This window comes from Centrocercus urophasianus, unplaced genomic scaffold (genome assembly GCF_019232065.1).
Source record: "Centrocercus urophasianus isolate 14NV4802_14NV808 unplaced genomic scaffold, USGS_Curo_1.0 seq_16, whole genome shotgun sequence".
Taxonomy (NCBI): domain Eukaryota; kingdom Metazoa; phylum Chordata; class Aves; order Galliformes; family Phasianidae; genus Centrocercus; species Centrocercus urophasianus.
Genome location: NW_024884711.1, coordinates 43,155,669 through 43,168,470, shown reverse-complemented (window position 1 = coordinate 43,168,470; position 12,802 = coordinate 43,155,669). Strand labels below are relative to the sequence as shown.

Sequence of the window (12,802 nt, the reverse complement as noted above, 5' to 3'; positions counted from 1 at the left end):
GTAGATAAATGCACGTGAAGTGCTGCTTAATTTTGTTGAAAACAGCCAACTTGTGTTGTATTTCACAGCTGAATGTTGTTTCCTGCTGTGTTGCTCTTCCCTCTACTTTCCTATATGGCATGTAGTTACTGCAGTTGGTTGTCCTTGAAGAGCAGTGACATAACAGCTGCCTCAGAATAACTGTGCCTCAAGCTTTGTTCTTATACAGATGTGTTCTTGTAAGGAATTATTGATCTTAAAGGCCTTAGGTTTCTCTGTCCGTCAGGCTCAGCTTCGTTTTCATACAATTAAAACAGAATTAGCTTTCTTTCATCCACATGGATTTTTCCTTGCTTTTGGAGAAGCAGATGGTAGGATTTCTTTCTGTTTAGCAGTTGGTGAGAATGTTGAATAGCTGTGGGGTATATCACAAAAGGACAGAGTTGTAGGGCTTGGAAGGGACGTTAAGAGATAGAGTCCAACCCTCCTGCTAAAGCAGATGCCCTATAATAGGTTGTACAGAAGATGGGTCTTAAGTATCTCCATAGAAGGAGACTCTACTCTTTCTGGGCAACTTGTTCCAGTGCTCCATCACCATTACTGTAAAGAAGTTCTTCTGCATATTAGCATGGAACTTCCTATGTTCAAGTTTTAGGCCATTATTCCTTGTCCTGTTGCTACATGCTGCCAAGAAGAGCCTGGCCTCATCTCTTTGCCTCCTACCTCCCTTTAGGTATTTATAAACATTTATCAGATCCTCCCCATGTCCCCAGTTGTCTCTTCCCCAGGTTGAACAGACCCAGCCTACTCAGCCTTTCCTCATTTGGGAGATGCTGCAGGCCCTTAATCATCTTTGTGGTCCTCTAAACTCCTTCCTTTTTTTTATTGAGCTGGGGAGCCCAGAGCTGGATGCAGTAGTCTAAATGTGGCCTTGCCAGGGCAGAATAGAGGGCGAGGATCATCTCCCTTGTCCTGTTGGCCGAGCTCTTTGTAATGCACCCTACGATTCCATTGGCCTTCTTGGCCACAAGGGCACACTGCTGGCTTGTGGCCAAGCTGTTGTCCACCAGCACCTCCAGTCCTTCTCTGCAGAGCTCTGCTGAATTCTTCTAGGTAGATCTTTCTCAATTGAGAGAGCACTGCTGCCTCTGCAGCTCCCAGAGTTATTCAATAGAGAACAAGTTTGGGAAACAGAGTCCAGAGATGGGCATAACAGCTTTTGTACATAAAAGGAGAGAAGTGGGGGTACTACTTTCTTCTACTCCTGTGGTCAGAGGGTAAGGAAGCTGAGGGTAACAAATCTAACTACAATAGAAATATATGTCCTTTTGAATTTCATGGAATTGGCCTGGGGAGCTTGCTGCCAGTAATATGGAGATCAAACATTGCATGAGATTAAATAAATCAACCTATAGTAGAGAGGGTTAAATTAGATAGGATTTATAAAAAGGATTATGAACTCCCCTGGTTTAAAGCATCAGCCAACTGTTAACTGCCTGGGCTTAGTTAGAAGTCTCCCCTCCGGGCAGATAAATCTGTAACTGCTTGTTAGAGGGTTTTACACCTTCTTTTGAAGACTTGGACAGGATATTGAACTGGCTTTGATCTGACAGCAGTTCCTACAAGTGGATTAACTAGACCATAAGGTTGATGGGAACAAAGGAGCAGAGTGCTGTAGACATACAGACTTTTCATCCGTGTCTTTCATCTTATGGGAATTGCCATGATAGTTCCACTTCAGTCCTCAGGACTTTTACACTTGCTCCAAAGGGAAGAAAATTCCTTTAGTGTCAGTGCCAGATAGTGCAGCGTGTCAGACCTCTGCATGGTTACTCACTGTGCTCTGTTGCAAGTTTCTTGCATAGTGAGACTGCAGTTGTACAGAAGGTTTGAAGCTGTTGTACTGCTTGATTGTAGAGTTATCAGAGCAGCAGCAGCAGAAATCTTGATTACTCTACTGGTTGAAGCTGTTTCTTGGGCACCTTGTCACAGCAGTAGTTTGTTTCCCATCACCTGACATTATATTCCTCGTGAAGACTTCTTATCCATTTCAAAATTAGGTGTGTAATAGTTTCCTCTGTTGCTCTGGATGGGCTGATCTAATCTGTTAGTTGTGCCAGTCTCTCTCCGTTGCTTGAGGTAAGGAGTTGAACTGAATAATCTGGACAGGGAATTTGTATCAGAATCTCAGATTTTTTTTTAGCTCTGTGCTTCTTCCTCTTCTCTTTCAAATAATGATCCTTAAGTTGACAGGGCATCATGGTTTTTATGCTGATATTTAAAAATGGGAATGAATCCATATTCCCAATTTTATAGACTTTAAACAAAACCATTTGAATTTAAAGTAAAGCTTGGTGGTTGTCTGCGATTGAACCAGAGTTCTTAATCCTGCTTCAGAAGGACAAAGAAGAATTTATTGCCTTGTGCCTTGAAATTTCAGCTGTGAGAAGTGCTTCACCATCCAAAGCTGGAGCATTGATGTACTCAGGGAAGAGATTACACCTGACCTGTTTTGATTTCCACTTTCCTTCCCACTCTATTCTCTAGTGTCATGATTGCCTTCAAGTGGGATAGCCAGGTAAACAGCTTTCTGGATTCCTCTAAACCTGCAGGTACCCATGTGAAAGCAGATTGCTTATGTTGCTTGCATTCTGTCTATTGAGTTCATGTCAACATAGAGCAAGTAAAACTAAATAAAGGAAGCCTTGTATTTGAGAGCAAGTGTGTTTGAAATGTGCCTCAGGGGCAGATAAGCATTAAGAAAAGAAGGTGATAATGTGAACAGAAAATACCAGTGAAATAGATTCAGCCAGCATCTTGTACGCAGCTTTACCTGCTTTGTGTCTCTGCTCTTGTTGACTCAAACTTCAGTGGAGGAAAATAGATGTACTTCCAGAATAGCAGATCTCCAGAAGTGTGACTTAGAAGAGATAAAGAGGTTTCTTATTATTCTAAATTATACTTTAGAGAGGTTTTATTAGCATTTCAGAAGCCTTGAAATGCTGTCTTTTATTGTTTGCAGAAGCACTGAAAACATTCATTAGAACCCTTAATGGAAGATGTGGGGGCCTTTATAGCTAACCCCAGTCTATTTGACAGTGCAGTTATTTTTAATATCTAGCCTAGGGTGAGCATGTAACCATCTCCAAACCACTGCCTGTGTCTGGATGTGTTTTTATCAGTAATTTGTTCTCCATAGCTGAGCAGAAGGCAGTTGAATTTATAGCTCTTGAAATGGGGAATTGGCAGTAAGGCCGTGTCTCTTAACTGAAGGGATTTAGCTGTGTGTGTGTGTGAAAAAGCAACTGGGTGGATGTCTACCAGCAGCTGGAGCTGCAGCTAGTTTGAGGAGTCGGTAACGATGAGCAGGAATAAAACATTTCCATTTCAGAAGTTCTGTGCATTAGCCCCAATAAACTGCAGTGCTTAACACTGGCATTATGACAGATGTGTAAAAACTGATGAGAATGTTATTAGTTTTCCAGCATAGTTTAGATGCTAGCAAAAGTGAGGGCAACACAGCTATAATTCAGCTGTTTCTTTGTGTGATTTGAGGATAGCAACGTCTTTTAGCAGACGATGGGAAGGGGAACCATTTGCCTGGTAGCACTTTGTGGTGTTTGAAGAGCAGTTCTGCAGTGAAAGCTCTGAAAAACTTTGGCACCAAGGTTAAAGCTGTGCTTCTTGCACCTAGAAGGACCATTGCTGCATTCCATCCCCTCCTCCTCTTTCTGTAAGTATACTTCTGAGCAGAGCTCCCCAGTGATTCCTGACTGGGATTCCTTAACTACAGCACTTTAGTCCTTGCATTTGTAGTGCTGTAACACACTTGTATGCGAGACAGAACTGGTTTCAGTGTTTCAAGGAAGCATTTTAACCACAAAGCCTGCTGTGATTTGCCTGCTCATTCCAAGCAACGTATGCAGACTCTTCGGTGGCATACAGTGATAGAATGAGGGGCAGCAGGCAGAAAATGGAAGACAGGGATTTCTGTACAAACAGAGTGAAGAATTTCACTGTCAGAGGGATGGAGCACCAGAGCAGCCTGAGCAGATAGGTCGTGGGGTCTCCTTGTCTGCAGATACTCAAGACCTGACTGTACACCTACCTGTGTAGGGAACTGCTTTAGCAGGGGTTGGACTCAGTGGTGTCTTGAAGTCCCTTCCAGCCCCTACAGTTCTGTGGTTATTCCTTACTGGTAACAGTGTGAAAACACTAGGGACTGGGATGTAGTTTATTATTCAGAACCTCGCTGTGCTGTTTAAGAACTGGCTTAATCTGCTACTGCACATCCACTAGCTGATGGTGTTTTGTCACATAGATCAAGTTTACTGTGATTTGTTTTCCCTTTTCCTTTTTGTGTACTGCAGCCTGTGACAAATGTAACTTTTTCTCTTCATTTCAATTGTTATTTCTAGCCTAGGGAGTGGAATATGGTAAATGTGCAAGAGAGGAAGTTCATGGAAAATAATAAAATAGTAACAGAATGTCACAGAATTACTGTGAAATGGTGTAATACTAATTGTATGGAAAAGATCTGATCCAGGCCTAGTATGTTAAATACACTTGGTCCAGGCTTTATCTTGTGATCTCCTGAACTCCAGTGGAATTCACTAATATCTATAAAATACTTAATATTTGTGCATATTTTTTTAACTACTCTCTTGATCTCCTAGGGAGCCTGTTCAAAATATTTTGAGAGGTTTTACTGAGATAAGATTAAAACAAGCTACTCTTGATCATTTCTGAGAATCTTGGCTTTGGGGAAGGAAGGGCTGGCTGATACGAGGACCAGCAGAGCAACGTCCTGCTTGCTTCTTTCCACCTCTTTTTTTCCTCTGATGCCATTTGTGGATGTGTTTTTCTACTTGTTAAATGTTTGCATGCATGTTTGAAAATTAATTTAAAGCCTTAGACCAAATGGTAATTCCAGGTGCAGGTACAAAGACTGTGTCAGGTTTATGGATTCCTTAAAAAGGGATGCTATCCAGTGCTGTGAGCAAGTCCAGTATGATTCCAGGGTAAGCAAATGAGTGTAGAACTCTGAGCTCAATAAGCTGAGTCTGGAGAGGTACAAATCAATAGAGTTGCAGTGGTGCTTGCAGACAGCTTTCTAAGCAACTGGGTTTTATGCAACCAGTATGGCAGAAGGCACTGAGCAGTCACTGAATCTGACCGGTGTTCATCCAGGTTTCCATCTGTCACCCATCCCCTGACAGAAACTGAAAGCAAAGCAATTTTTTTATTGCCAAATTTGTCTGTTGAGAGTTTTTCCTGCATTGTGATTCCTAATTGAGAAGCATTAGCGAACTCTGAAGGTACTGATTTACTTCCTTTTTTGCAAAGTAGCTTGACACAAACATCTATGTGTTTGCAGGGGAGAGAGCTAGAGCAGTCAGAATAAGCAGAGGATATTATTTCATGCTGTATTTATTTTCACAGACTGGTTTTTAAGTCGTTGTGTACGCTGTACTGACTTCAGTGGCCTACTCCCCTGCTCTTCAAATACCCCTTTCTGTTCAGGATTTTTGTTTAATCTTTGTACTGGAACTTCCTGGAAAGTTGGTGCTTCTGGGGGAGCTGAAAGAGGAACCAAGTGCATTTGATTCCTCAAATACACCTACTCTGGAAAGCAGCATTAAACTGGATAAATCAATACCACAGTTTCTGTGTAGCTGTGACTTCCAGCTGCATACCTTGGGCAAGCAGTGCTCTTATGCTGTATTTACTCACAAGTGGACCTTTTAAATGGGTAGGAGAGGAACTGGCAGTGTCTGTGGGGTGTTCCTGGCCATGGGTGAGTCCTCAGAGCATCCTCTTGTGTTTTGGTGGTTTGGGAGGAAAGAATCAGCACATGACCATGAGGTGGTCTTGCTTTCCTTCCCCTTGTGTAAGTGGTGTCTGCGGTCGGCTCTCACAGGAAATCCAGGTATTGGGGAATGCATGGGTCTCACTAGAAGCTACAGTCAGGCAAACTGGGGCTCTTGGCTGAGATTACCTGCCTGGCTGCAGCACTGATGCCCAGCTAGGTAGTGCCGGGTGCCAGGCTTGGCTTAATGGGTGGTTTTTGTCTGTGGGCAATGGAGAAACTGTGAGGCTTTGTCCAACCTAGTTGTTAGTACTTGCATAATGAGAAATTGGTCAGTGTTTTCTGTCATGTTGTTCCCCCTTTGGGAAACCTCAATCCTTAACCCATAAATGAATGTAGGAGTAAGCACTCAAGTCAAAACTCAGGCGCTTTCACATCTGAGCATATTTACTGTTGTACTCCATCTGTAGTAGCCAACTACTTTCTAATTTCAAACTGTTTTCCCTACTCCTCCTGTATGACAAAAGCTGTAGCTGTCCTTTGTGCCCTCAGCCTGATTGAGCTGAGCCATCTGCTTTCATGCTGAGAAGAAACATTAGGGATGAGAGACCCTTTTTTCCCAGAGGCAAATATTTCCCTTTCTCATCCAAATGATAAGTTTTTGACTGATTAAGCATCTGTTGTGCAATAGATCACTGAAAGAAATTGGTGGCATAAGCTGCTTAGGTAACACTGGTGAGTTTCCAGGAGTGTTCTGTTGTAGCTGAAAGCAGGTGTTTAGAATCATTTTATTGCTCTTGCCAAGAGGGTTTCAATCTACTTTTGTTTTCTGTTAGTCAGAGAGAGAGACAGGTGGAGTATCCATGAATAGCTTTAGGTTTGGTTCTAGCGTGATGCAGGCTGAGTATTAAAAGTTTCTAGGTTTTTATTTTTGTGGTTAGGTTTCTTTTTCTTTTTTTTTTTTCTCTCACCTTCATTGAATATTGCATTTTGAGGGAGGTAATTTTTGTATTTGGAATAATAATCATTGTGTCTAACTGCTAATATTTTATTTTTCTTTGCAGAAAGAGATTCAAGCAATGAGTCAGTGCCACCATCCCAACATTGTATCTTACTACACATCATTTGTGGTGAAAGATGAGCTTTGGCTGGTGATGAAGTTACTTAGTGGAGGTGAGTGGTCCAATTCGATACCCTGAAAGGCAGCATTAAAGGCTGACCAGTGTTTTCTTTTGTTTTCATCCCAGGTTTCCTTCCCACTTCTGAATTAACATTGAATGATAATGCTTAACTTCAACCCATTCAGCTCAGAAATAGCTTTTTATTTCGTGTATGTCTGTAGTAATACCCAACTGCATGACTGACTGTCTTTTTTAACTCCTGTTTTGTAAATTGTACAAAATAATTCTACAAGATACTGTCAGTGTTTAATTGCTGAATGACTCAGTTGAGTTTGAAAACAGAAGGATGTGACTTCAGACACTGAAAAAAGGAGCTCGGGTACAGATGTAGTAGTTGAAACCATTCTAAGCTTCAAAACAACAGAAACAACAGCACCATTGCACCTGAGATTGTTTCTCATATTGCATTTGCAGAAGTTTCTTAATCCTTTTCCATGATCCTAGGATAAACCTTCTGAATTAGAGATGAATTCAACCTCCTCTGCTGAGCCCAACTGTTCCCAGCCGCTGTATAGCTGGGGCTGTGATGTTAGCAGCTCCTCTTGCAGGGCTGATTGCTTGCCCTGTTCTCACTTGAGTTGGAGACCTGCATATGGTGCTGATAGCTTGTTGGTAACCAGCCAGTCTTTTGATTTTAACTAACTTACATACTGGCTGCCCTTGTGAGGAACTTAAATCACCTCTTTTTCAAAGCAGAACTGCTGCTGTAATGCCAGCCTGTGGCTTTACAAAGGAAGAACAATATCATGGAATCATTAAGGTTAGAAAAGATCTCTAAGATCACCCAGTCCAGCCATCCACCTATCACCAATAGTTTCCACTAAACCATGTCCCTCAGTATAACAATGGAATGCTTCTTGAACACCTCCAGGTCTGGTAACTCCACCACCTCCCTGTGCAGTCCCAGCACCTGACCACTCTCCCAGAGAAGCATTTCCTAACGTCCAACCTGAATCTCCCCTGGCTCAACTTGAATCCATTCTCTCTAGTCCTATTGCTAAAGGGGAGAAGAGGCTGACTCCCACCTTACCACAACTTCCCTGCAGGCAGCTGCAGAGAGCAGTAAGGTCTCCCCTGAGCCTTCTCTTCTCCAGGCTGAACAATCCCAGCTCTATCAGCTGCTCCCCATCAGACTCGTGCTCCGGACCCCTCACAGATCTGTTGGCCTTCTCTGAATGTGCTCCAGGGCCTCAATGTGCTTCTTGAACTAAGAGGCCTGAAATCAGGTACAGTACTTGAGGTGTTGAGTGCAGAGGGATGGTCACTTCTCTGCTCCTGCTGGCAGCACTGTCTCTGATACCACCTGGCAGAACACGAGCCAGAAGTGTACCCAAGCATCAGCCAATACCCCCAGGTCTGTTTCCTCTACACAGCTTTCTAACCACTCTGCCCTGAGCATTGCCTGGAGTTGCTGGGGCCAAAGTGCAGGGCCCAGCACTTGGTCTTGTTGATCTTCATCCTATTGGCCTCAGCCCAGCAATCCAGTCTGTCCAGATCCTTCTGTAGGCCTTCCTACCCCTGGGGCAGATCAACATTTCCAGCCAGTCTGGTGTCATCTGCAAGCTTACTGAGGGTGCACTCAATGCCCTCATCCAGGTAATCAGTAAAGATATTGACCAGAACAGGCCCTGATACTGACACTTGGGGAGCACCAGTCGTGACTGGATGTGACTCCATTCACCACCACTCTCTTGGCCCAGCCATCCAGCCAGGTCTTTGCTCAGCAGAGTACATCTGTCCAGGCCATGGGCTGCAACTTCTCCAGGGGAATACTGTGTGAGACCATGCCCAAGGCTTTGCTGAAGTGTGGGTAGGCTACATCAACAGTCTTTCCTTCATCCACTGGACAGGTCACTAGATCATAGAAAGAAATCAATTGGTCAAGCACAACCTGCCTTTTCCCTCTGGTTGTCTCACACTTGCTGTGTGATCTCCCTCAAGATGATCTGCTCCATAACCTTTCCTGGCACAAAGATCAGGTTGACAGGCCTGTAGTTCCCCATATCCTCTTTACGGCCTTATTGTAGGTAGGAACCTCCAGTCCTCTAGGACCTCTTCAGTTTACCAGGAATGCTGATTGGTGGTGGAAAGTGGTTTGACTATCACCTCCACCAGTGCTCCCTCAGCACCCTTGCGTGGATCCTATCTGAACCCACAGACCTGGTAGTCCAGGTAGATTAATGGGTCTCTAAAAGTTTCTATCTGAATCGTGGGGGTTTTATTCTCCTCATCCAAGACTTCCAGGTCAGGAGCTGCTTGATTTGTATAGCATTGTTCCTCGCATCTGGATGTCTTTCCCATTCCTAGGTGACAAAATAACTGCAATACTTGAGGCAATTTCAAGTTACCACCTGGTTCACAGGGCCAGGGAAACTTCTGGGATTTATTCTCTCAGGTAGAAACAACTTTTATGAGGGGGAAAATTGTAAAACTTCATATCAGCAATGCTAGATCTGATGTCATAGTGTTTTCCAGAATCCTTAAGTTGTTATCAAGGCAATAAATGGTATTAAGTTTGGGATGATAAGAGGACTGTTGCTGAAGTCTTAGGCTGTCTTAAGTAAGGCTTGATTTTCCTGGCACCCTTGAGAAAGGGAATTGGAAAGCCATTCTGGCTTTTCTGCTCTTGGCTCAATACTGAAGACTCTAAAATGACAGAAGATGTGGAAAAATCTGGCTAAATTTGTTGGCTTCTTCCCTGAAAGCCTGACAGTGACCGTAAGTATGTGTCTTTGAAGATCATTAATATTTTAGCAGTTCTCTTGGGGGCAATCAAACTTCATGCTGACTTGAATCTTTTTTAAAGAGTTTATGATGTCCCATGTGCTCACATGTTGTTAAGCAATACCCCTTATTTTCTTGGAGGGATGTGTAACAGTCGGATCATTAAAGATGGGATTTCTGATCGTATGTAGAAAAGAATCCTTTGCCAGTTTAGTGCTTTCCAGTTTTCCAGTTTAGTGCAAACGATTTTCCTGTTGTATAAGAGGTGCCTATGGGAGACCCTCACAAGCACATAAAGTGGTGTTTTAGGGGTACAGGATAGGCAGCAGCAATGTTAGTGGTCTTTTTAGGAGAATACACAGCCCCCTTGAGGAAAATTAACACTTTTGCAGTTTTCTGGCAGTATTAGGCTAATTCTTGAACCTCCAAATGTTGCTTTCATTCTTATTTTTTTTTGGTTTTTTTTTTTTTTTTTTTTTTGAAAGCTGGGGGAAAAAAAGAGATCAGTGTTTGGACCATGAAGTACCACATAAACGAACAGAAAAAGTTTAGAAAATAATCATAACTTCAGGACTTGGTGGGGAAACATAACCTGTTTGTCTTGAATATTCACTTTGAATAGGCTTCTGCATTATACAGGGTGGTATTTGACCCCTCTGCAGCTGTGACCTTAAGTGGAGAACTGCTTCAAAGTAGTTAAGGTACAGAAATCTCTGGTTTGCTCTGTTGCACACATTGAAGAGCAGGGATGTGCAATAAAAGACAGACTGCTTTCTCACTTGAAGCAAAACATTTGGGGCCTGGGGGGAATGGCTAAAATATACTTTGAGGGCAACGTGTCGGTTTTTATGCAGGAAGAAGATACCTTGAGAGGTATTTTTCAGCCTTTTTCAGCTTATGATTTTTTCATGGCTGTACTTCAGAAATGGGATTTTAGATCTTCCAGGACAGTCCTGAGGGTGGGTTGAGAAACTCGTGTGTCGGAGCTTTCTGACTGAGGACTTTTCCATTCGCTTTTAATGAGACTATTTCCAGTTGTTTTTAAGTCGAGTGATTTATATAAGGAGATGCTTTAAAACCTGCTTTTCATTCCTTTCAGCTTATCAGTAAAAGATTGGCTAGTCATCTGTTATCCAATGAAAAAAAATAATGGTCTGAATTTCTCAACAGGAAGGAGCTTTGGCTGTTTTATGAATTTGGAAGGGGGGGGAAAAATATAACAAGGTGCAGCCCAACTCTTTTATTCCATTTAACCATTCACAGAGCACAGGCTGAGATTTGTACATCCAAGTGAACACCTCAGGTCTGTTTTGATGCATTGGTTGTGGTTTTGTGCTGTATTTTTTTTTATATGGGTATAAGTTCAGAATCTTACTGTTTCTCTTCTCTCAGTTTCAACCTATGCTGGCTTGTGTTTTTAGGCTGAAAGCAACTTAAATTTTATCCTACTTACATGGACCCCATTGCTATGATGCAGTCTTAAATGTAAGTCTCTGTTGTTTTAAGTGTAATTTAATTTTCTGATTGCAGTCAATTTGTTGAACCTTAACCTAGTCATATGGGTGAATATTCTAGAGACATCCCTTAGGGATGGTACCCTAAATCTCTGCAGCTTTGTTTGTGCAGTCAGAGAGAGCACTCCAAGGCAGCTCCATTGCCTGTGTGATGTTGTCTCACAGCTCCACTTTTTATCTCCACTTTGCAAGTACTGTGTTGGTGGAAGATACTGTGTTCCATCTTTGAAAGTCGTCAGCAGCGAGTAGGTAATGTACTGGTGAGCTGTTGGGGAGAGCTGTGAGAGCTGCCTGTCTACAGCAGGGCCAAGTCAGGCTGGTGGAAGTTGGTGCTGAAAGCCCTTAGAACTGGCTGATTTGACACGGAGGCAGAAGAGCTGTGTAATTGTTCCTGATGGCATGCACTGTGGCTGTAATGGTATCCAGCTGGGAGTGATAAGGGGGTGCTGGTGTGTCCGGTTCTTCTAATGGCCTCTTTCAGATCTGATAGTATAGGCCTGAGTCAGATTTGTGAACTATCTGCTGCTTGTTTCCTTTAGGAGAAACTGCAGATCCTTTCCTCTGAACTTCTGATGATTAAACTGTTTTTCAGGGATCCAAGCTTAGCACTGTCAACGTGGCACCCCGGCCTCTTGGTCCAATGTTACTCCAGACTAAACTTAATAGCTATTTCTAGCCAGCGGCTGCCCCGCTCTTTCCCTTGTTGGCATTCCCATGTCATGAGTGTTAATCGTGCCTTCTAAAACTATCTGATGCCCTGTCCTGCTTTCCAGCTCCTGTGGCTTTTTAGTAGGAAGAGGAGCAGCTGACCTTCTGTGCTTTTTCTGGTTGTGACCTGTTTGCTCCTCTAAATTCTCCCTGGTTTCAAGAGCTCTCATTTAACAGGTGACCCAAAGCTGTGGCCAGCTCCACAAAACAGCTGCTTGTGTAGAACAGCCATCTGTGACCGTTCCTGTATCACACAGCATATTTTTTATTGTCCCTGTTTACCAGCAGAACCAAAAATATTTCCAAACTAAATTTTTCTAAACGTTGGAACTCTTTCCAGATTGGGCTGTTAGATCTTCTGCCTTCGTACAGGCTCGTGATTAAGTCTGCTAAGAAGAAAGTTGTGTTGAAATAGTTAAACCTTTTCCAGAAGTTTTTAGGATTAAATAATCAGTTTCTTCCTTCAACCTTTCTTCTTGATTACCTGATGAAGTGCTTGGCTAGCACTGGCCATGCCCTCTCTTCCCTCTGGCTTGCTCAAATGTCTTCCAGGGAGATGGGACATCTTGTTCTACTCCTGCCATGTTAATCTCTGGGGTTAACTTGCTGCTGGAATTAGGAGTGGTCAGATCAAAGTTCATAGAAATCCTCATGTTTATGTTGAATTATTTTGTTAGGAGAGAGCTGTGCTGTTTTCAGTCCCTCTGGAGGGTTCTTAATTTAATTTGTGTCTCTAAAATAAATTTCAGACGATTAAGGATGGGGTAAGTCAGAGGCAGGAGACTGTAGGGACTGTATTTGATTACAGGATGTGGAGCTTGGAGATGCATTGCCATTCCTAGCCATAAAAAGAAAAGCATAAAAAATAGCTAATTTTCTTCAGGTTT

General features: G+C 42.8%; 1 protein-coding gene across 1 annotated transcript in view; it reads left to right on the top strand.

Moving 5' to 3' along the window:
• The window catches only part of OXSR1 (oxidative stress responsive kinase 1), an 86,674-nt gene that overhangs the window by 23,446 nt on the left and 50,426 nt on the right, over positions 1-12,802 (top strand). The window contains exon 3 of the mRNA XM_042816829.1: positions 6,853-6,961. Within this exon, the coding sequence (XP_042672763.1) occupies positions 6,853-6,961 (109 nt within the window). The remainder of the gene's footprint in view (positions 1-6,852; positions 6,962-12,802) is intronic.